At 40.2% G+C, this 23,439-nt stretch overlaps 1 protein-coding gene across 8 annotated transcripts in view; it reads right to left on the reverse strand.

Annotated features, from left to right (window-relative positions):
* The window catches only part of c4h7orf57 (chromosome 4 C7orf57 homolog), an 82,727-nt gene that overhangs the window by 28,206 nt on the left and 31,082 nt on the right, over positions 1-23,439 (reverse strand). For all 8 annotated transcript variants that reach the window (XM_059966509.1, XM_059966508.1, XM_059966507.1 and 5 more), the window contains 3 exons: positions 20,743-20,882; positions 1,722-1,837; positions 855-893 (listed from right to left, as the gene is read on the reverse strand). In XM_059966509.1, the coding sequence (XP_059822492.1) occupies positions 855-893; positions 1,722-1,837; positions 20,743-20,882 (295 nt within the window). The remainder of the gene's footprint in view (positions 1-854; positions 894-1,721; positions 1,838-20,742; positions 20,883-23,439) is intronic.

Consider the following 23,439-nt stretch of genomic DNA (forward strand, 5'->3'; position numbering starts at 1 on the left):
AGGCAGATAAAAAAACAACTCTTGACCAGACTCTGCAATAACATTAGTTATTTAACCTGACATAGATCAAGACAGATACCTTTATAAATACCTAATGCATCATATTAGTTTGTTGGTATTTAATGGCTGAATAGGGTAAAGTTATGATAAAGCTATTTACATGGGCTCTGGATATAACTAGCATTTCCACTGACTAATAGTGTAGGTACATTACCATTGATTTTCTAATACCTACGTTTGAAAAAAAAAGCACTGGTTCAATTTGATGGTATCTGGGATTTCAAAAAGGCTCCATCATCTCAATCCTGAGACATCTCAGCTAAGTCCAATGAACTAGCCTTCCTTTGTTCTATAGGTTTTAGATCCATGACCCTAATCAAATTATTCAAGATTATGCAGTGTTAAGTGAGCTACAATATTATATCTAAATAACAGTGCATGCCTGATGATTATCATGGTGATGTTTTACCCTGCCTCTCGTTTGAATCTATTGGAAATGTAAAGGGAAGTAGTTACACCTGCATCTCCAGAAGAGTTACCCGAAATTCATTTGATACTCTCTTCTTGGGAGCATAGAAACCTGATCAGTTTCAAACTTCAGATTCTGCAGAGCAATCTGACCATGCCTGTTTTCTGATTCATAGTCAATTGAAAGGTGGTGTGAGGAATGCCATCATGAGAGAAAGCAGCATTCACACATTCAGCTTGTTTCCACTGGAAACCATCAATGTCATCAATGAGTCTGGTGATCTGTAGGTGAACAGAATCTCAATATCACTGGTGCGTTAAGCAGGGTTCTATTTGATTTGCTCGGTTACAGTCAGAAGATTGCCAAAAAAATGCAAGGTACAAACCTATATTTGATATCTGGTCTGAATCCTCTCTTGTAGAACCTTCAAATTAAGAGATAACCAGAGTGAAAATACAGTTATTACAAGCAGCACATTTAAGGAAAGAGTCATATAAAGAAAATGGAATATTGTTTTAAAGAATTTCTAAATAAATTCAGTTTTCAAAAAAAAGTAAATTAAAGGTGCATTGTACTGAGAAGCAAACAGAGCAGTAGTTGAAAGTAAGATTCCTCTTTAAGCAAGAGAGGAGTCACAATAGCTTCCATATCCTCTACATTGTACCATTAAAAATGGATGCTGCATTCAGATACTTTAACCAAATCATGGGGCTTATACATTGGGGAATGAAATCACAAATTGCCATCACAGCTATCATTGAAAAATGTACTGCATTATGAGCATTGAACATGGTATTACTGGTTCCCTTGCCTAAAGGCTCTCATGTGCAGAATTAGATTGCCTACCCCACTACTGTTGCCTAGAAACCACAGAAAATTGAGCTCTATTGACAGTATCACTGTTGCAGCCTGCTAGAAACAAGCACCACAGTTGCCTGAGCATTCCCACTAAGCAAATAATGTCAAAATAACAGCACATGTCTTTTTAACATTTGAAACCTCAAGGCATATGACATGGCATTTCTTGTACATCCTCCACAGACGAATAAACTCTTCCCTGGTTTCCAGCTGGGTACAGGCGTCGATTTTAACCAATGTTTCAATGAAAAACTCTGCCATCTTGAGTTTATTTGTCATGTATTCCAGGAAAGCACTAGATCCTTTTTCATTCGCCATAAAGTTCCTAATTACAAAAATATGATCATGCATGGCCATTCATTTATCATAGAACTGATCAACTATGATACTGTACCCATATTTTGCTCTTTGGTGGTTTTTGCATCCTTGTGTTCTGAAAACCAATCATCAGCATAGCCAAAACTAAGCAGCTTCTGCATGCTAACTGGAGGTTCCTTTCTACGTGTAAATCTATTGTTTAGGAAAATCGAAAACAATATATTACAATAGAAAAGGTTTCACTACACACCTGTCTTATAGACTTAAGGTAAAATTAAAGTAATTAACATGCTTTTCAGAAAATATATTAAAACATGCATAAAAAGTCATATAACACCAATCGACACATTAATTGATTAAACAATCCCACACAAAGCTTGTCAACATGTTACATAATATCAAGTTAGTTATGATTGAAAACTATAACCATAATGCATTGATATTTATAATAAGTGAACATAAATAAAATCTTGCAATATTTCTGACATTCTTAATCCTCGTTGGTGTTAACAAAATGATCCAAGTGTTGTATTATTATTTTTTTTTACTACAGTTTTCTACTTACTAATTGTTGGATACCAGATATTATTTATTTTGTAAAGAAAATAACTAATTCCCCAAAATAATCCATTAGCCAGCATCTCTCAGGTATCTGGTTCAAGTTGCACATTTTAAATTGTTTGGGCTACTGTTGCAGAATGGTTTCATAAAAGGGCAGTTTCTTCAGAAAAATTGTGTTGTTCATGAAAAGTATTGTCACCCTTGTGTAACCAGAAATAAATAGTTCACCTTAATTAGTTAAGATCCTACTCAGCCCACCCTTCTCTTTTTGTATTGGCATGCTTGCTACATGCATGATTATTAAACTCTCAATTTAACACAGTTGTAAAACACTCAACTCTGATCCAGCAGACTGTAGTTTTAAGACCTTCTTTCAAGTCTTGATAACAGGAACGAGGACAAAATTCAGCAAATTGTATCAGACTCGTGTGTTGTTGTGAGTGTTGTTTTTAGAACATTAATGAAACCTGGTTTTGTCCATTTTAGGGGATAAATAATCCCATAACACTTCCTGTAAACCGCAGGCAAGTAATTCTAGTGGTTTAGTTAACACTGTATCACTCGTGCAATATCATTAATGGGTTTGCACTTTATTTTCTGTTTGTGGGTGCATATGTGGCTCTGTTGACACATTTGCTTACATTGTAATGACTACACTTCAAAAAATAAGTACTATAAGATGCTTTAAAGCTGGGGTTCCCAACCTTTTTAATGCCATTCAGCAAGGGGGTCTGTGGACCCTAGGTTGGGAACCCCTGCTCTAAGGTGATGAAGAAAGAACATAAGGGTTTGCATTACAAGGAAAATTCATAAAGTAGTTTCAGTTTGAATGGAACAAAATGGTTAAAATAACAATAATTTTTAATAGATACAACTAGATTATTTTGTGGTAGTCTATCCAGGCTGTTTAGTAGCAAAAGCAAGGAACCCCACTAGATTATAACCATTAGTTGAAATTTGCAACTCATTTCCCAAAAGGCTATGGATAAATTAACAACCTTGGAATCTGAAGGTGATGGATTTTTGTTCTGTAAGTGTATCAGGAGATGAGGTATAGGGGCTCTGACTTACGCATAATCAAATTGAATGGCAGCAAATGCTCAAATTTATTATTAGTCTATTCCTCTTCTAATGCTCCTATATACCAGCTACCACAGTCTCAGGATGTCCTGAAGAATTAGAGAGTCAGTGAAATACAAACATAATGTATCTCTCTGCTATGACCTAAGGAAAATTGACTCATCATATGTGTGCATACCAATTCTACAACAGTATAATGACAAATGACTAGATAATTTCCTGCAGTTGCATTGTTTCAGGGACAAATGTTACCCTGCACATATCCTCTGTTATTCTTAAAATATTATATTTGAATTTTTTTGTGTTTACCTGAAGTGACCTATGATTTTGAGAGCTTTGGTTTACTTGTTTGCTAATAAGATTGTAGCCACAACATTTGGCAGCTTGAGGCTTATTATCTTGGCACAGTAGATGTCAAATTAGTTCTAAATTGGTTATTAATGGACCTTTGTGGTATAGGTCATAGTTGCCAACACAGTGGGAAAGGTATAATCACATACACATTATTGTCCATCCAACATATGCAGAGATTTAACCTCACATTTATCCACATTAAATTGCATCTGCCATGAATTTGCCCACTCACCTAACCTATCCAAGTCACCCTGCATCCTCTTAGCATCTTCCTCACAGCTAACACCTCCGCCCAGCTTCATGTCATCCACAAACTTGGAGATTCTGCATTTAAGTTCCTCATCTAAATCATTAACATATATTGTAAATAACTGGGGTCCCAGCACTGAGCCTTGTGGTACCCCACTAGTCACTGCCTGCCATTCTGAAAAGGTCCCATTTATTCCCACTCTTTGTTTCCTTTCTGTGAACCAATTCTCTATCCACATCAATGCCATACTTCCAATACCATGTGATTTAAGTTTGCACACTAATCTCCTGTGTGGGACCTTGTCAAAAGCCTTTTGAAAATCCAAATATACCACATCCACTGGTTCTCCCCTAACCACTCTACTAGTTACATCCTCAAAAAATTCTATAAGATTCGTCAGACATAATTTTCCTTTCACAAATCCATGCTGACTTTGTCCGATGATTTCACTGCTTTCCAAAGGTGCTGTTATCACATCTTTGATAACTGATTCTAGCATTTTCCCCACCACTGATGTCAGGCTAGCCAGTCTATAATTCCCCGGTTTCTCTCTCCCTCCTTTTTTTTAAAGTGGGGTTACATGAGCCACCCTCCAATCCTCAGGAACTAATCCAGAATCTAAGGAGTTCTGAAAAATTTTCATTAATGCATCCACTATTTCTTGGGCTACTTCCTTAAGCACTCTGGGATGCAGACCATCTGGCCCTGGTGATTTACCTGCCTTTAATCCCCTCAATTTACCTAACACCACTTCCCTGGCCCTGGTGATTTATCTGCCTTTAATCCCTTCAATTTACCTAACACCCCTTCCCTACTAGCATGTATTTCCCTCAGTTCCTCCATCTCACTAGACCCTCGGTCCCCTACTATTTCCGGAAGATTATTTATGTCCTCCTTAGTGAAGACAGAACCAAAGTAGTTAATCAATTGGTCTGCCATGTCTTTGCTCCCCATGATCAATTCACCTGTTTCTGATTGTAAGGGACCTACATTTGTTTTAACCAATCTTTTTCTTTTCACGTATCTCTAAAAGTTTTTACAGCCAGTTTTTATGTTCCCTGCCAGCTTCCTCTCGTAATCTTTTTTCCCTTTCCTAATTAAGCCCTTTGTCCTCCTCTGCTGGTCTCTGAATTTCTCCCAGTCCTCAGGTGTGCCGCTTTTTCTGGCTAATTTGTATGTTTCTTCTTTGGACCTGATACTATCCCTAATTTCCCTTGTCAGCCATGGGTGCACTACTTTTCCTGGTTTATTCTTTTGCCAAACTGGGATGAACAATCGTTGTAGTTCATCCATGCGATCTTTAAGTGCTTGCATTGCATATCCACCATCAACCCTTTTAAGTATCATTTGCCAGTCTATCTTAGCTAATTCACGTCTCATACCTTCAAAGTTACCCTTCTTTAAGTTCAGAACCTTTGTTTCTGAATTAACTATGTCACTCTCCATCTTAATGAAGATGGAGAGTGACCACCATATTATAGTCACTCTTACCCAAGGGGCCTCGCACGACAAGATTGCTAACTAACCCTTCCTCATTGCTCAATACCCAATCTAGAATGGCCTGCTCTCTAGTTGGTTCCTCAACATGTTGGTTCTTAAAACCATCCTGCATACACTCCAAGAAATCCTCTTCCTCAGCACCTTTACCAATTTGGTTCACCCAATCTATATGTAGATTGAAGTCACCCACTATAACTACTGTTTCTTTATTGCATGCATTTCTAATTTCCTGTTTAATGCCATCCCAAACTTGATTACTACTGTTAGGTGGCCTGTACACAACTCCCACCAGCGTTTTCTGCCCCTTAGTGTTATGCAGCTCTACCCGTATTGATTCCACATCCTCCTGGCTAATGTCCTTACTTTCTATTACGTTAATCTCATCTCTAACCAGCAAGGCTACCCCACCTCCTTTTCTTTCCTGCCTATCCCTCCTGAATATTGAATATCCCTGGCTGTTTAGCTCCCATCCTTGGTCACCCTGGAGCCATGTCTCTGTGATCCCAACTATAACTATATCTATCTATCTATCTATCTATCTATCTATATAGTAAATATATATATATACACACACACACACACACACACACACATACAATCTATATATATTGTAAATATATATACATATATATTTACAACATATATTTTAATGATTTAGACAAGGGAATTAAATGCAGCATCTCCAAGTTTGTGGATGACATGAAGCTGGGCGGCAGTGTTAGCTGTGAGGAGGATGCTGAGAGGATGCAGGGTGACTTGGATAGGTTAGGTGAGTGGGCAAATTCATGGCAGATGCAATTTAATGTGGATAAATGTGAGGTTATCCACTTTGATTGCAAGAACAGGAAAACAGATTATTATCTGAACAGTGGCCAATTAGGAAAAGGGGAGATGCAATGAGACCTGGGTGTCATTGTACACCTGTCATTGAATGTGGGCATGCAGGTACAGCAGGCGATGAAAAAGGCAAATGGTATGTTGGCATTCATAGCAAAAGGATTTGAGTACAGGAGCAGGGAGGTTCTACTGCAGTTGTACAAGGCCTTGGTGAGACTGCACCTAGAGTATTGTGTGCAGTTTTGGTCCCCTAATCTGAGGGAAGACATTCTTGCCATAGAGGGAGTACAGAGAAGGTTCACCAGATTGATTCCTAGGATGGCAGGACTTTCATATGAAGAAAGACTGGATCGACTAGGCTTATACTCACTAGAATTTAGAAGATTGAGGGGGAGATCTAACTGAAATGTATAAAATTCTAAAGGGATAGGACAGGCTAGATGCAGGAAGATTGTTTCCGATGTTGGGGAAGTCCAGAATGAGGGGTCACAGTTTAAGGATAAAGGGGAAGCCTTTTAGGACCGAGATAAGGAAAAACTTCTTCACACAGAGAGTGGTGAATCTGTGGAATTCCCTGCCACAGGAAACAGTTGAGGCCGGTTCATTGGCTATACTTAAGAGGAAGTTAGATATGGTCCTTGTGGCTAAAGGGATCAGGGGGTATGGAGAGAAAGCAGGTACAGGGTTCTGAGTTGGATGATCAGCCATGGTCATACTGAATGGCTGTGCAGGCTCAAAGGGCTGAATGGCCTACTCCTGCACCTATTTTCTATGTTTGTATGTTTCTATCATATTCATTAATAACTATCTGCACATTCAATTCATCCACCTTGTTACGAATGCTCCTCCCATTGACACACAAAGCTTTCAGGCTTGTTTTTACAACACTCTTAGCCCTTATACAATTATGTTGAAAAGTGGCCCTTTTTGATTTTTGCCCTGGATTTGCCTGCCTGCCACTTTTACTTTTCACCTTAGTACTTTTTGCTTCTAGCCTCATTTTACACCTGTCTGTCTCTCTACACGTGTTCCCATCCCCCTGCCACATTAGTTTAAATCCTCCTGAACAGCGGGACTTCCTTGACTTATTTCTATTTTCCTCTTCCTCGACCCTAACACCCTGGTTTTCTTCCCCTTGCCAACTCAGTTTGAACCCTCCCTAACAGCTATATTAAACAATCCCACCAGGATATTAGTACCCTTTGAGTTCAGGTGCAACCCATCGTTTCTGTATAAGTCATGCCTTCGGCAAAATATCTTTAATTTACAGCTTGTTACCTCTTGTACACTGATTCTTTCTCTGTCTTCTTGAGTGCATTTTTCATTGATTCTATTGTGTTTCTTTGTATTTACTGTGAATGCCCTCAAAAATGAATCTCAGGGTTATATATGGTAACATATAAGTATTTTGATAATATATTCAAAACTTTGAAATTAGTACCAAAGTCCATAAATCCTTTAAAGTAGGACAAATAGGGAAGGTGGTAAAGAAGGCACTCTGGATTCTGCCCTACTGAATATACAAGCATGAAGGTTATGATATAATTTTATAAAACTTTGGTTACACAATATCTAAAATATTGTGTGCATATGTGGCCACACCTAAGAGGACAGACTTAACTGTATTGGATAGGGTCAGCAGAGATGGATAAGTATGTTACTAGGATTGAATGTTTTAGTTATGAGGAGAAACTGGATAGGCTGGATTTATTTACTTTAGAACAGAGGAAGCTAAGGGGGGGGGGAGAAACCCAGTTTGAGTTGTACAAAATTATAAGGGGCATAGACAGAGAGGACAATGAGAAACATTCCCCATAACAGAGACACAGAGACGACTAAAACAGGGTGAGGAGCAGAAAAATTAGAGGGCACATGAGAAAATCTTCTATCACTTTGAGTATGGTAGCAGTTTGAGTATGGTTGAAATGCACTTCCGGGAAAAGTGGTGGAGGCAGGTACTCTCACAACATTTAAGAAAATGTGTAGTATTGTTTGCACTTGGTGGAATTGGAACAGGTTAATCTGGATCATGGTCCTATAACTGAGCTAAGGCCAAAACCTTCAAGTTCTTGTTTTTTTCCTTCTGCTCTTTTTTTATCAGATTCTCTCCAGAAACATATTCACTTATTGATTTTTCTTATGTGTACTTTTCATACTCAAACTATAAAAGCTGATAAATTATGTTCTTTTTTCTCCACACTCTCAGTCCAGGAACACAGCAACTACCCTTCAGCCATACAGCAGAGTGACAGTAAACTGATAAAGGCAGTGAATTAATAAGAATGCTGCAAAAAGGAGAAAATGATCACTTGCCAAAATTATGCATGTTTCCTGCTCAATGAAAATATTTGCTCAGCATTTTTTTCATGTATACTGTTCCATTATTAAAAAGCACCTACTGGGCATGAACTATTAATACAAACAAACATGGTTATGCAATTTACGTGGAAATAAATTGCCCATTTCAATGAAAAGAGAGTCAGCTGCACTTAAAAAAAACATCCTTCAATGTTCACAAACAATTTAAGAAGCCCACCTGTGATTTTCATTCCTGAATCTATCAAAGTACTGTATATAGTCAGCAACTATAAAAGGCATCATTTAGAACCTCCTCCCACTGCCATCTAATAATGCAGTGCTGTTCATATATTTCTGTTGGAGCACTATAAATAATTCCATTTCTTTTGCTGCAGATGCAATTTATCCTTTAACTTCTCTGAATCTTTCAGTTTTCAATCACTTCCTTAGTTTTGCAAAATGTTCTAATCAATATCATTAATATCATTGATTGTGACCTGGGACATGTACCCTTCTCTTTACTAACATCTGGGAGAGGGTACAGGAGCATGAAGACCCATACTCAATGGTTCAGAAACAGCTTCTTCCCCGATACCACTGGATTTCTGACTGGTTCTCATTATTGTTTTATCTTGCACTATTTCCTTTGTAGTTTACAGTAAGTTTATGTCTTTGCATTGTACTGCTGCACAAAACAACAAGCTTCATGTCATGTAACACAGTGATAAAAAACTTGATTCTGATTCTGATTCCTTCTTGTCCTTCACAATCTATTTTTAATTTTGTGGTTGACAAAGTATCCTCCTCCTCCTCAAATAACACTCCACTATCATCATATTCAGCTGGAACACACTTGGCTGTGTCCATTCTTATCTCTCTAATTGTAGCCAGTGAATCACCAGGAGTAGATTACCTTACCAAGTCATTATCATCACTGTTATGTCCTCCAGGGCTCTATCTTTTGACCTCTCTTACTATTTCACTTCCATGCTGCCTGGCAAAATCATTGAAAAATACAGTGTGATTCCAAATATATCCTGGTATCTAGTGCTACTATACAATCACCTCTTTTGATCCTGTCTGCTATATCTAAATTGTCTGAATCTGACAGTGTAAATTATATATAAAAACCTTCAGAGTGGCTTTAGCTCTTCAGGATTAGGTGAGGTCCAGGCTTGGGTGAGGTAGTTTGTCTTGAAAGTTACTCTCTCTGTGTTCTTATTTGTTCATTTCTCATCTATCAGTGCATACAATAGTGAGAATGGCTAAAGGGGCATTATTTTGTATTGCATGTGGGGTGTGGTAAGTCTGGGAAACCTCCAGTCTCCCAGATAAACACATCTACATCAGGTGTACTGTGCTACAGTTCCTGAGAGAATGTATTAAGGAACTGGATGACCTTCGACTTACACAGGAGCGATGAGGAGGTGATAGACAGGGAGGCAGTCACGCCCAGGTTGCAGGAGACAGGTAACTGGGTGACTGTCAGGAGAATGAGGATAAACACACATCTAGTGCAGAGTATACCTGTGGGCATTCCTCTCAATAATAAGCCTATAATTTTAGATACTATTGAGGGGGATGACCCACTGGGGAGAGCCACAGTGACCAGTTCTCTGGCACTTTGGCTCAGAAGAGCAGAGAGGTGAAGAGGACTGCAGTGTTGATAGGAGATCCTTTAGACACAGCAACAGAGACAAGCTGGATTGCTGCCTGTGCCACGTGCCACGTGCCAGTGAGGGTAAGAATAGGATGATTTTGCAGGAGAATCTGTGGCTGGTGCAGGGGGTAGGGGTTCTGATTTATGGAACATTAGGATCTCTTCTGGAGAAGGTATAATCTATACAAAAGGAACAGGTTACACCTGAACCCAAGGGGGTCTAACATCCTTGCAGGCAGTTTGGCTAAAGTTGTTCAGATGGGTTTAAACTAATTTGGCAGGAGGATGGGAATTGGAGTGATGGTGCTGAAGATGAGGTAATTGGGTTAGAAAAGGAGGCAATGTATAGTGAGACTCCTAACAAGGAGAGGCTGATGACAGGGCAAAATTACAGTCAACAGGATGAATTGCAATGTAAAAGGCAGACAAAATCGAAAAGGGGGAATACAGGACTACAGGTGATAAATCTGAATTAGATCAATGAAGTTGCAGCATAGTTACAGATTGACAAATATGATGTTGTAGGCATCACTAAATCATGGCTGAAAGAAGATTATATCTGGCAGCTTAATGTTCAATGGTAGACATTGTAATGAAAGGACAAGCAGGAAGGCAGAAGGGGTGGTGTGGCTCTGTTTGGTGTGTGGTTACTGTTTGCATCATCATGCAAACAGTAATCACAAGCAAATCGAGTTTCTGAATTGAAGTCCACAAGGGAGTCCCATAGTTCAGTGCAGAGCCGAATAAACGTGATGGAGGAACAATCTTAAATGTCCTGTACATTGCCTTGGGCCCCAACACCCTGACCTTTCTGACACCTTGAACTTTTCAACCTGGCCTAGTGCTTAACTCTCCGTCCGAACAACAAGTTCTGCCGCTCGTATATGCCAGATTTCACCGCTTCAATTTGACCTGTAAACCTCCATCCACACATTGTGCTCAGTCGCACCTGGCGCCTGGACCTCATGGATTTGACTCAGCCTATGCCCAATCTTTCATGCTCTTCTACACTCTCACCAATAGGATTGCCGCCTTGCCTTGCCTTGCCTTAATCCTGCCACATCAAATTGCTTCCAAGTTCAAATGGAAGATACAAACTATTACTTATGATGATCGTTTCCTAGAAAAATGGGGTTAACAAAGTATTTAATTGCTTTCCTTGTTTCATTAGCCACCAACCAGAAGTTGCAGAAGTTCACCAGCACCATCTTAAACCAGAAGCTTATAGGTAAATTGGGAAAATCAGGTTGGCACAGGATTATAAGAAGGGAAGTTTCTAAAATGCCTCTGAGAAGGCTTTTTTGAGCAGGTCATGGTTGAACTCACTAGCGGATCAGATATTCTGGATTGGGTGTTGTGCGGTGAACCAGAATTGATTCGGGAGGTTAAGGTAAAAGAACCCTTAAAGGCAAGTGATCATAATATGATCAAATTCATCCTGAAATTTGAGAAGGAGAAGTCAGATATATCAGTATTACAGCAGAGTAAAGGGAATTACAGAGGCATGAGAGTGGAGCTGGCCAGAGCTGATTGGAAAAGAACACTGGCAGGGATGACAGCAGAGCAGCAATAGCTGCAATTTCTGGTAGCAATTTGAAAGGCACAGGATATATACATTCCAAAGAGAAAGAAGTATTCTAATGGCAAGATGACACAACCATGGCTAATAAACCCAACATAAAAGCCATATAACAGAACAAAAATTAGTGGGAAGTCAGAGGATTGGGAAGCTTTTACATACCAAAAGAAGGCAACTAAAAACAGTAATTTTAAGAATGTAAAGATGGAATATGAAAGTAAGCTAGTCAATAATAGTAAAGAAGATACCAGTTTCTTCAGGTACATGAAGTGCAAAGAGAAGCAAAAGTAGACATTGGTCTGCTGGAAAATGATGCTGGAGGGGTATAATGGGGAGGGGAACAAGGAAATAGTAAGTATTTTGCATCAGTCTTCACTGTGGAAGACACTAGCAGTATGGTGGAAGTTCTAGGTGTCAGGGAGGCATGAAGTGTGTGAAGTTACCATTACTAGGTCTGAAAGATCTGAAGGTAGATGAGTCACCTCGATCAAAAGCTGTAAATCTCAGGGGTCTGAAAGAGGTGGCTGAAGAGATTGTGGAGGTATTCAGAATGATCTTATAAGAAATCCTTGATTATGGAATGGTTCTGGAAGACTGGGGCATTGTATATATCACTTCACTCTTCAAGAAGAAGGGAGAGAGGCAGAAGGAGGAAATTATAGGCCAGATAGTCTGACCTTAGTGGTCGGGAAGATCTTGTAGTCGATTGTTAAGAATGTGGTTTTGAAGTACTTGGAGGTTCAGGATAAAATAGGCCATAGTCACCATGGTTTCATCAAGGGAAAATCTTGCCTGACAAATCTGTTGGAATTCTTTGAAAATATAACAAGCAGGATAGACAAAGGAGAATCAGATGATGTGTACTTGTATTTTCAGAAGGCCTTTGACAAGGTGCCACACAAGAGGCTGTTTAACAAGCAATGAGCCCATGGTATTACAGGAAAGATTCTGGCATAGATAAAGCAGTGGCTGATTGGCAGGAGGCAAAGAGTGGGAATAAAAGGAGCCTTTTCTGTTTGGCAGCAGGTTCCACAAGGGTCCACTGGGGTCTGTGTTGGGACCGATTCTTTTTATGTTTTGTATCAATGATCTGGATGATGGAATTGATGACTTTGTTACGAAGTTTGCAGAACAATACAAAAATAGGTGGAGGGACATGTAGCTTTGAAGAGATCGAGAGGCTAGAGAAGGATTTAGATAGATTAGGAGAAGGAGCAAAGAAATGGCAGGTGGAACATAGTGTCGGGAATGTATGGTCATGCAATTTGGTAGATGAAATGAAAGGGTTGACCATTTTCTAAATGGAGAGAAAATACAAAAATGTGAGGGGCAAAGGGATTTGGTAGTCCTTGTGCAGGTTTCCCTAAAGGTTAATTTGCAAGCTGAGTCAGTGGTGAGGAAGGCAAATGCAATGTTAGCATTCATTTCAAGAAGACTACAATATAAAAGCAAGGATGTAATGTTGAAAGTTTCTAAAGCACTGGTGAGGCCTCACTTGGAGTATTGTGAGCAGGTTTGGGTCCCTTATCTGAGGAAGGAGACCTAGGAACAGAATTAGGCCATTTGGCCCATTGAGTCTGCTCTGCCATTTAATCATGGCTTATTCTTTTTTTCTCCTTTTCAACCCCATTTCCCAGCCTTCTCCCCATCACCTTTGATGCCATGTCCAATCAAGAACCCAGCAATCTCTGCCTTAAATACACCCAATGACCTGGCATCCGCAGCTGCATGTGGCAACAAATTCCACAAATTCACCACCTTTTGGCTAAAGAAATTTCTTTTTATCAATGTTTTGAAAGGGCGTCCATCTATCCCGAGGCTCTTGTCCTGGACTCTCCCACCATGGGAAACATCCTTTCCACACCTACTCTGTCTAGGCCTTTCAACATTCTAAGGTTTCAATGAGAACCCCGTCATCCTTCTGAATTCCAGTGAGTACAGACCCAGAGCCATCAAATGTTCTTTGTATGATAACCCTTGCATTCCTGGAGTCATTCTTGTGAACCTCCTCTGGACCCTCTCCAATGACAGCACAGCTTTTCTAAGATGAGGGGCCTAAAACTGTTCACGATTTTCAAGGTGAAGCCTCACCAGTGCCTTATAAAGCCCCAGCATTACATCCCTGCTCTTGTATTCTAGACCTCTTGAAACGAATGCTAACATTCCTCACCATTAACTTAACCTGCAAGTTAACCTTTAGGGTGTTCTGCACAAGGATTCCCAAGTTCCTTTGCATCTCAGAATTTTGGATTTTCTCCGTTTAGAAAATGGTCTGCACATTTATTTTTACTACCAAAGTGCATGACCATGCATTTTCCAACATTGTATTTCACTTGCCACCTTATTGCCCATTCTCCTAATCTAAATCCTTCTGCATCCTACCTGTTTCCTCAACACTACCTTCCCTTCCACCAATCTTCGTATCATCTGCAAACTTGGCAACAAAGCCATCTATTTCATCATCTAAATCATTTATATACAGCATAAAAAGAAGTGGTCCCAGCACCGACCCCTGCAGAACGCCACTAGTCACTGGTAGCCATCCAGACAAGGATCCTTTTATTCCCACTCACTGCCTTCTTCCAATCAGCCAACGCTCTAAGTCAGTAACTTTCCTGTAATACCATGGGCTCCTAACTTGGTAAGCAGCCTCATGTGTGGCACCATGTGTGGACTTGATTCTGTAAGTCCAAATATACAACATCCACTACATCCCCTTTATCTATCTTACTTAGAATCTCCCCAAAGAATTTCTAAAGATTCGTCAGGAAGGATTTTCCCTTAAGGAAACCAAGCTGACTTTGTACTATCTTGTCCTGTGTCACCAAGTATTCCATCATTTTGTCCTTAACAATTGACTCTAACTTCACTTTACCTAACACATGTGATGCTGCAATCTCAATTATGTTTGATGTCTCTAGCTTTGACTATTTTGGCACATTCCTGGTTGATTCCAATCCCTGAACACTACTCCTAAACAGCCATCTTAACACTTCACATCATATTCTATTCTCTGTAAATGTGGTGACATCTAAAATTCTGGTAGTCTGATGTTTTGTTTTCCAGAGTAATATTTGATAATTAGATTTCCTAACTCAGACCTATGGCTCATAACATGATTATTCTTCCAACATCATAATGTGTGCACTGCAAGCATAACACAGAATATGTGACCATATAATATCATTCTCTTCTTTTCCTTGCAAGATAAACTATCAATATTTTCTTTGTTGAAAATAAAAAGTATTTGAAACTTTGTTTTACTTCGATGATCTGTTATAATTCATTTTGAATATTTTTGCTACAAAAAATCTACTCCTATTTTATTAAAGCAGAAAAATAGTATACATTCATTTTGATGACTGTAGGCATTCTATGTTTGGTTGTTGCATTCTTGATACAAATTTAGTTATTTTTATTTCTGCAGAAATTTCACTTATTGACAGATAATACTCACCACTGGTACTGTTGCCAATACTTCTCGTTCTATCAGCTCTGTTGCAGATCAGAGATTTGGTTTCTTCTCATCTGTTGACCGTGACATGCATTCCTGGGCATTAGGTTCATTTTTGACTTAAACCTGGTTGTCCTTGTTGATAATTGAATGTTAACATGGACTGCTGGTCCTTGGGTGATGATTTAGCGTGGAGGTTGTACTATTTTAGTGTTAGTCTTCTTTTATGTGTACCCTTGTTGTTATCCTTACTTCTTCTTGGTATTCTCTATTTTGTGTAATACCAATTTTATTATATATTGTGTATTAAGTAATTAAGTTGATGTAAATAATCTGATAACTGTCAGAACAGTTACCCTTTGCACATGTTTAATTGCAATACCTAATATGCTCTCAAACACTTTAGCTTCCATGACACAATTGTGGTTTTGGTTCTTTTGCTTTGGTCTTTCACACTTGTAGTCCCAGCTCTTCTGTATGTTTTGACTTTCAATTTGCACTTTCTTTGCCGAATGGATGAGATTGCTGCATAATCTGCAATTTGATCTGTATGCAGAATGCAGTTTTCTTCATTGTGACTTCATCCAATTATCCACATCTTTTGCACAATCTTCTTTTAGTCTGATAAAAATTTTCTTCTAGTCTGATCAAAATCAAAATTTCCAGCAAGTATGGGCATTCTGAACCTTATTAACTTCTCTCCATCTCCTGAAATCTGCATTTACTGGTTATATTACTAAGCTGTCTATTAAAAGCCTCACTTGTTTTCAGTTTCGTACTTCAAGTTCAAGTTCAGTTTATTGCCATTCAACCATACATGTATACCGCCAAACTAAACTAACCTCCAGACCAAGGTGCACTACAGAGTACATGTAACTCAACAACATAACACTAAGTAATATTACCACAGATAAATTAAGAAATAAGAAAGTGCATAAGAAATAAGATTTGTGACATAGGTTAAAAAGTAAGCAGTATAACACTAATGCTACTTCATATGTGATATGACCTGGGTGGTGGTGGGAGTTCAGTAGTCTGGGGGAAGAAGCTGTTTCCTATCCTAATAGTTCTTTCTTAATGCTATGGTATCTTCTGCTTGATGGTAGGGGATAAAAGAGATTGTTGGATGGATGGGCGGGATCATTGACAATGCCAAGGGCCCTGCGTGAGTAGCACTCCTGATAAATATCTCTGATCAGTAGAAGAGAAACCCCGATAATCCTCTCAGCCATCCTCACATTCTTTTGTAGGGATCTGCAGTCAGATTCCTTGCCATTCCCATTCTAAAGGGCAATGTAGCTGGTCAAGACATTATCAATGGTGCAAAAATTGGTTAGAATTGGGTGGGGGAGGCCTCACTCGCCTCAATCTTCTCAGGAAGTGGAGATGCTGCTGTGCGATCATGGCAACCAATCAGGAGGGAAATGGAGATTTGTCACCTGAGATGCAAAATAAAGACCCTGAATAAACAATTCAAAAACAGTTCACCTGACAAAAAAGGAGTCAAAGATCTAACCAGCAAACTGCGGGAACAGCTGCACAAGCTCAGGAGGGTGGAGTAGCTGAGAAAGTGGAGAAGAAAGAAAGAGAGAAGAGAGCGCAGTTTCTTAAAAACCCATTCAGGTTTGCCTGGGCTCTTCACTGTCAGCAAAAATCTGGCACTCTAACTAGGTCAAAACAGGAGGTAGAAGAACTTCTGCATGATTCACATAGTGATCCCCGAAGGGATCAGGGACTAGAATTCAATCCAAAAGTTCCCAACCAAGAATCCTAGCAACTGAACTGAATATGGCAGAGCCCATGTGACATGAGGTCCAGGATATCATCAAGAAAACAAAGTCATCTGCTGTCCCAGGACCAAGTGGTAGACCCTACAAGGTTTATAAGAAGTGCCCAAAACTCCTCCAGAGATGATAATGAGGAAGATTAGACCAAAGGCTCTATCCCACCACGCTGAAAAAGGCTGAAGGAATCTTCTTCCCAGGGAAGAAGATTTCTCCACAATCACACAGTTTAGGACAATCTTCCTCCGTAGTGTGGAGTGCAAGATATTCTGAGTCCTTGTGAGAAGGCTGCCATCTTACTTAGTGGAGAACCACTATATCAACACATCTGTCCGGAAAGGTGGCATCCTGGGTTTTCCTGGGTGCCCTAAACACACCTCAACAATCAGCCAATTGATCTGTGAGGCCAGGCAGAAGAATGGCGATCTAACAGTCATCTGGTTAGACCTAGCCAATGCCTATGGATCAATTCCACCCGTCCTGGTCCAGGCTGTCCTGGACCACTACCATATCCTGCCAGTAACACGAGATATGATCACCAGCTACCTAGGAGAATTCAAGCAGGGTTTCACTCTTGCCCACATTACAATCAGGTGTCAAGACCTCCAAAAAGGGATTCCAACTAGCTGTACCATTTCCCCCATCTTGTTTGTCATGGGTATGAACCTCCTCATATAGGCAGCAGCAGACATAACCTGAGGGCCAGCGTTGAAGCCCAACTTCCGACAACCTGCAATACAGTAACCACTGTAATCACATCCAAGCAAGGTGGGTATTGGAAACCCTGGACAACATAATTACCTATCTGGACTCCTGGGCTTGAAGGGTATCCTGACAACATAGTTACCTATGTTGCTAGGATACCCTTCAAGCCTAGGAGTCTAGATGCATGGTGATCAAAAAGGGAAAGGCTATTAGTAAGTTCAGTCTTCAAGTACAGGGGGGAAGTTATTCCATCCATATAGGACAACACAGTAAAGTGTCTTGGAAAGTGGTTTAATGCAGCAATGGTGGATGGCACCAACATCACCAACACTGTACAGCAGACTGAAGAATGGCTGAAGAAGATCAACAAAATTGGACTCCCTGATAAATTTAAGACATGGCTGTACCAACATGGTCTTCTATGAAGACTGCTCTGGCTTTTCACAGTGTACGAGTTCCCCATGGCCGCTGTAGAAGGATTGAGAGGAAAGTCAACAAGCACCTGCGAATGTGGCTGGGGATCTCTCCACGCTTTTCTTCAGTGGGGCTCTATGTAAGATCAGGCCAGCTACAGCTCCCATTCTCATCGGTAGTGGAGGAGTTCAAGGTGGCAAAGTGTAGAGTTGTGCTAACACTGAGGGGCTCTAGCAACAAGCCAATAAGCCAAGCAGGAGTCACAACAAGATCGGGCCAAAAGTGGGCCACTAACTTGACCACAGACCAGGCAGTGAGCTCCCTGCAATTGAGAGACACAATCAGCAACCCATGCCTGGGACGGCAAGGTCTTAGCTCTGCACATTTCCTACGATGGCGGAGTGCAAGTGCAAGAGATAGGCATGACCTGGTCCAGGCACAGGTATGGAACCATGAGGATGAGAGGTGTTTATCAAAGGCAGTGGAGTTGAGGTCACAGGGCGCCTGGATGAAATGGGATCTTCCCAAGTACATGATCACTTGGGCAGAGCTTTGGAGATTGGAGCCCTTCTGCATTCCTTACATCTCTCTACACCTACACAGATGTGCACATGGGGGCTGAGATAGGACCCTAGCTACAAGCTTTCTGGTCAGCAAGGTTCACTGGCACACAGACTGTCAGGATGCAAAACGGATTTAACACAAGCAAGGTGTTGGTGGTGCCATGACAAGGACCTGCTGTCCCTTGCTGACACACTGGAGTGGGAGATGTATGAAAAGAGACCAGCTGGCAGAGAGACAATCAGGGCAGTCACTTTCATCAAGGAGAGGGCCATGCCAGTCATATCAGAGAGGTCTAAATGTGGTGCAAACTGCCAAATCATGGGAGATGAGGGCCAATGTGGGGAGGAAGCTGCAGTTCCTGGAGGTGATGCAAACCACACTTCGACCAGACATCATACTGTGATCCACCAAAGATAAGAAAATCATCCTGGTGGACCTCACAGTACCGTAGGAGGATGCGAGGAGGCTCACGAGAGGAAGGCCCCGAAGTACCTGTCCTAGGTCCAGGAGTGCAGATGTGGAGATTGCTGTAGAGAGTTCCCGGCAAGGTTGGCATGGAGGTTACTGTCTGTGCTGGGCCTTGATGAAAAGAGCAGGCACTAATCAGCTTGCAGGATGGTGGAGGAAGCAGAAAGAACCTCTTGCTGGATATGGAGCAGGCAAGAAGAGTTGAGCTGGAAGTCAGGAGCCGATGGACAGTGACTTGGTCACCACTGCTGATCTGCCAACTGGAGAGCGCAGTGGTTAAGTGTTGAAACACTCTATGAAGGTTGAGCACCACCTGACACCATCTGCTCCTGGCCAAAGGTTATGGTTACCTCATCAGGTAACTGAAGAGAGCACCCCAGTGTATGATGCAAGTATTACAATGCTTCTTTGATACATAGGAGCATTTCTGTTATATTAAAAATATATAAAGGAAAGCTCTCGTAATGATGGTGAGTTGCAGATATTTAAGAACAATGGTGTTATTTAAATCTTTTGATCCTTCCAAGCAAACTTACTGTATTCTAGTAATTATTCAAATCAGGAGGATAATTTATTGCTAAATGGGCTCTAAGCTTATGTCATACAAGTTACACACACAAAATGCCGGTGGAACGCAGCAGGCCAGGCAGCATCAATAGGGAGAAGCACTGTCAACGTTTTGGGCTGAGAACCTTCATCTTCTTTTTTCTCTATCTGAGGGAGAGGGGATTGCAGAGTGGTGGTGGGGGAAGGGGAGATGGGAGACACAATCGCAGCATGTGAAGACCCGGCCTGGAGTTCGAGGCTGGAGTCGCAGTCGGTGGTTGTGCAATCGCTTTGAAGCTGTCCATGGTTGATGGAACATGCGTTGATGGTGCTGGAGTCTGGGTTGTGAATATGCCCTGGGTTGCTAGGGCAGCCGAGATCGATGGCCAGGGCCGATCCATGGTCGTTGGAACCCGCATTGATGTTTATTTTTGCCAGAGTTATAAACTTATTGAAATGCTAGGGATGGTAGCTAAGTAAAATGCTAATTCTGATACAACTGATATGATTATGAAGAGTAAGTTACTATTGGTGATATCAATGGAAAATGCATTTAAATTAAAATATGCTTATTGTACATGTACAGAACCTTGTTTTGCTGAGTTTCCCCATCTCTAGCCCAAAGCAAAATTCTGTCATTAACAGCCATTTCCTTTATCTCCTTTGCTGATTTCAGAGGAGGATAGGATTCTTTTAGGATAACATTGTCGTATTGTCTTTTCAGACATTTAATAGTGTTATGAAACAGGTATATAGTGCATCATAGTACTAAATTCCAGCTCAGGTTTTTGGAGATTTACCTGTGTTCAATACATATCTTTGGAAGTATTTGGCCTCTTAAAATTCAACACAGCATTTCATACAGAAGGAGTCTCACATATACCCCCCCAAACTTGAACATGTAAAGGAACTTTGAATTTCACTAAAATGCTACCATTGATCTGAGCCTAGATTTTTCCAGGAAGAAGGAGGTAATATCCATTTTTTAAAATGATACTTTCTATTTTGTATCTTTCTATTCAGTAATAATTTGTAGCATTTACCTTGTTCGGTTGACCGGCATAGCAAGATGCAACATTTGCTGATTTGTTTCAGTATCTAATGTCATGGCCTCCATCTGAAGCTGGGTTGGTGTATTTATATCCTGCTGCCTTCTGATGTCAACTTCCGGAGACCCTGAGTGCTGAAAATGTTACACCAGAGAAAAATTTCATGAAAAGTTTTGGTATTGATTTTAATATTCTCATTATATAGGGATCTACAGCTGTTAACAATTCTTTCAGATTAAAAACAGCCTGTCTCATCTTTACAACTTAATCTACTGTATTTCTTTAGTTTTTATTCTTTCTACTCCATGTATTATTTTTACTGAAATGGTTGGGCAGGAGACTGTAGTCTTACGTAGATGAAGCCAACCAGTCAATGACTGTTGCTCGAAGACAGACAATATCCTAAAATAACTGACTTTCATCCACGACCTGTGTCAAGTGTTTAAACTATTTTGAAAAATCAATAGGTGCATGGAAAGTAAGTACTTGCTTTAAATTCCTTTCCTGAAACAGGTTCTCTATTTCACCTGAATTGTTAAAAATAGAGTGTAGTTAGTTTGAATACTAAATAAAACAATAAACTACTTGCAGGGGATTACTGTGACACTAATACTAGAGTTACTGTTGAAATTATAACAATCACAGAGGCATCCCAGGTTAATGGTTCATAAAATCAAAAAACTTTATACACTGGAAATCTGTGAAAAAAAGCAGGTTGTGGTTGTATTAAAGAGTGCTGTCTTGAAGGTACTTTAAGGCTTGATAATTCTGGAATACAATTTCATGTCTGAGAAGCAACAATCTACCATTTACAAGAAGTATCACCTGACAGCAAAACACCTTTAACTGTTTTCTTTTGCTCCCCTCCTTTAAGTTTTCATATTTTATATAAATTCAATTTCAGATCAGGAGTGGGAGGCCATCACTTTACTCATTGGACATTCAGTCACTGGGCAACTATATTAACTAAAAGACATCGGAGCAGATTTAGATCATTTGGCCCATTGACTCTGCTACACCATCCCATTATGGCTGATTTATTATCCCTCTCACTCCAATCTCCTGACTTCTCTCCATAATTTTTGATGCCCTGACTAACCAAGAACCTATCAACCTCCACTTTAAATATACCCAATGACTTGTCCTCCACAGCTGTCTTTGACAATGCATTCCACATATTCAATACCCTATGGCTAAAGAAATTTCTTTGCAACTCTGTTCTAAATGAATATCCCTTTATTCTGAGGGTGTGCCCTCTGGCACTAGATTGCCCCACTATAGGAAACGTCCTCTCCACATCCACTCCTCCTAGGCCTTTCAATATTCGGATAGCCCCATTTATTTGCACTCTTTGCCTCCTGCTGATCAGCTACTCTTCTATCCATGCTACAATCTTTCCCGTAATATCATGGGATCTTATCTTGTTCAGCAGTTTCATATGTTGTCATAGGCCTTCTAAAAATCCAAGTATAAGCATCCACTGACTCTCCTTTGTCTATCCTGCCTGTTATTTGTCAGGCAAGATTTACCCTGAAGGATAGCATGCAGATTCTGATCTACTTTATCATGTGCCTCCAAGTATTTGAAAACTTCATCTTTAATAATTGACTCCAACATCTTCTCAACCACTGAAGTCAGGCTAACTGATCTATAATTTCCTTTCTTCTGCCTCCTTCCTTTATTAAAGAGTGCAGTGGCATTTGCAATTTTCCAGTCCTCTGGAACCATTCCAGAATCTAGTGAATTTTGAAAAACCATTACTAACCTTGGGGTGTAGTCCATTTGGTCCAGGTGACTTATCTACCTTCAGATATTTCAGCCTCCCGAGTGCCTTCTAAGTAATAGCAACAAATGTCGTAATATTGCCTTTTTTACATGCCTCTTCTATCTCCCATCATAATTTATACCCTACATTATGGCAATTGTTTGAGCTTTGTATATAATACCCATCAGGGTCTTTTTACCCTTGCAGTTTCTTAACTCTATCCACAAGGATTCTTCAACTTCCAATCCTATGTCACTACTTTCTAAGGATTTGATTTCATATTTTACCAACAGACACCCCCTGCACTCTCTCCTACCTGCATGTCCTTTCAATACAATGTGAGTCCTTGGATGTTAAGCTCCTAACTATGATCTTCTTTCAGCCACAACGCAGTGATACCCACAATGTCACACATGACAATGTCTAACTATGCTACAAGTCATCTACTTTATTCTCTATACTACGTGCATTCAAATATAACACCTTCAGCCAGGGATTCATCACCCTTTCCAATATTGCTTCCATGCTACACCTCCAACTGACTGCAATCTTTGCCCTGTCCTCTACTTGTATTTCCTCATAGTCTCACTATGCACTGCATGTACATGTATTAACTATCCCATCATCAGCTCTATCACTCCAGTTCCCATCCCCCTGTCAAAGTAGTTTAAACCCCTCCCCAACAGTTCTAAAATACCTGCTCAGAACGATATTGGTCCCTTTAGGATTCAGGTGTAACCCATCCATTTTGTACAGGATACATTTTTGTATCCTTTCACAGAAGAGATATCAATGATCCAAAACCTGAAACCCTGCTTCCTGCATCAATTCATCAGCCACACATTCATCTGCCAAATCATCCTATTCTTACCCTCAGTTAGCAATACAGAGATTACTACCCTGGAGGCCCTGCATTTCAGCTTTCT

Source organism: Hypanus sabinus, chromosome 4 (genome assembly GCF_030144855.1).
Source record: "Hypanus sabinus isolate sHypSab1 chromosome 4, sHypSab1.hap1, whole genome shotgun sequence".
In the NCBI taxonomy this organism is placed as follows: Eukaryota; Metazoa; Chordata; class Chondrichthyes; order Myliobatiformes; family Dasyatidae; genus Hypanus; species Hypanus sabinus.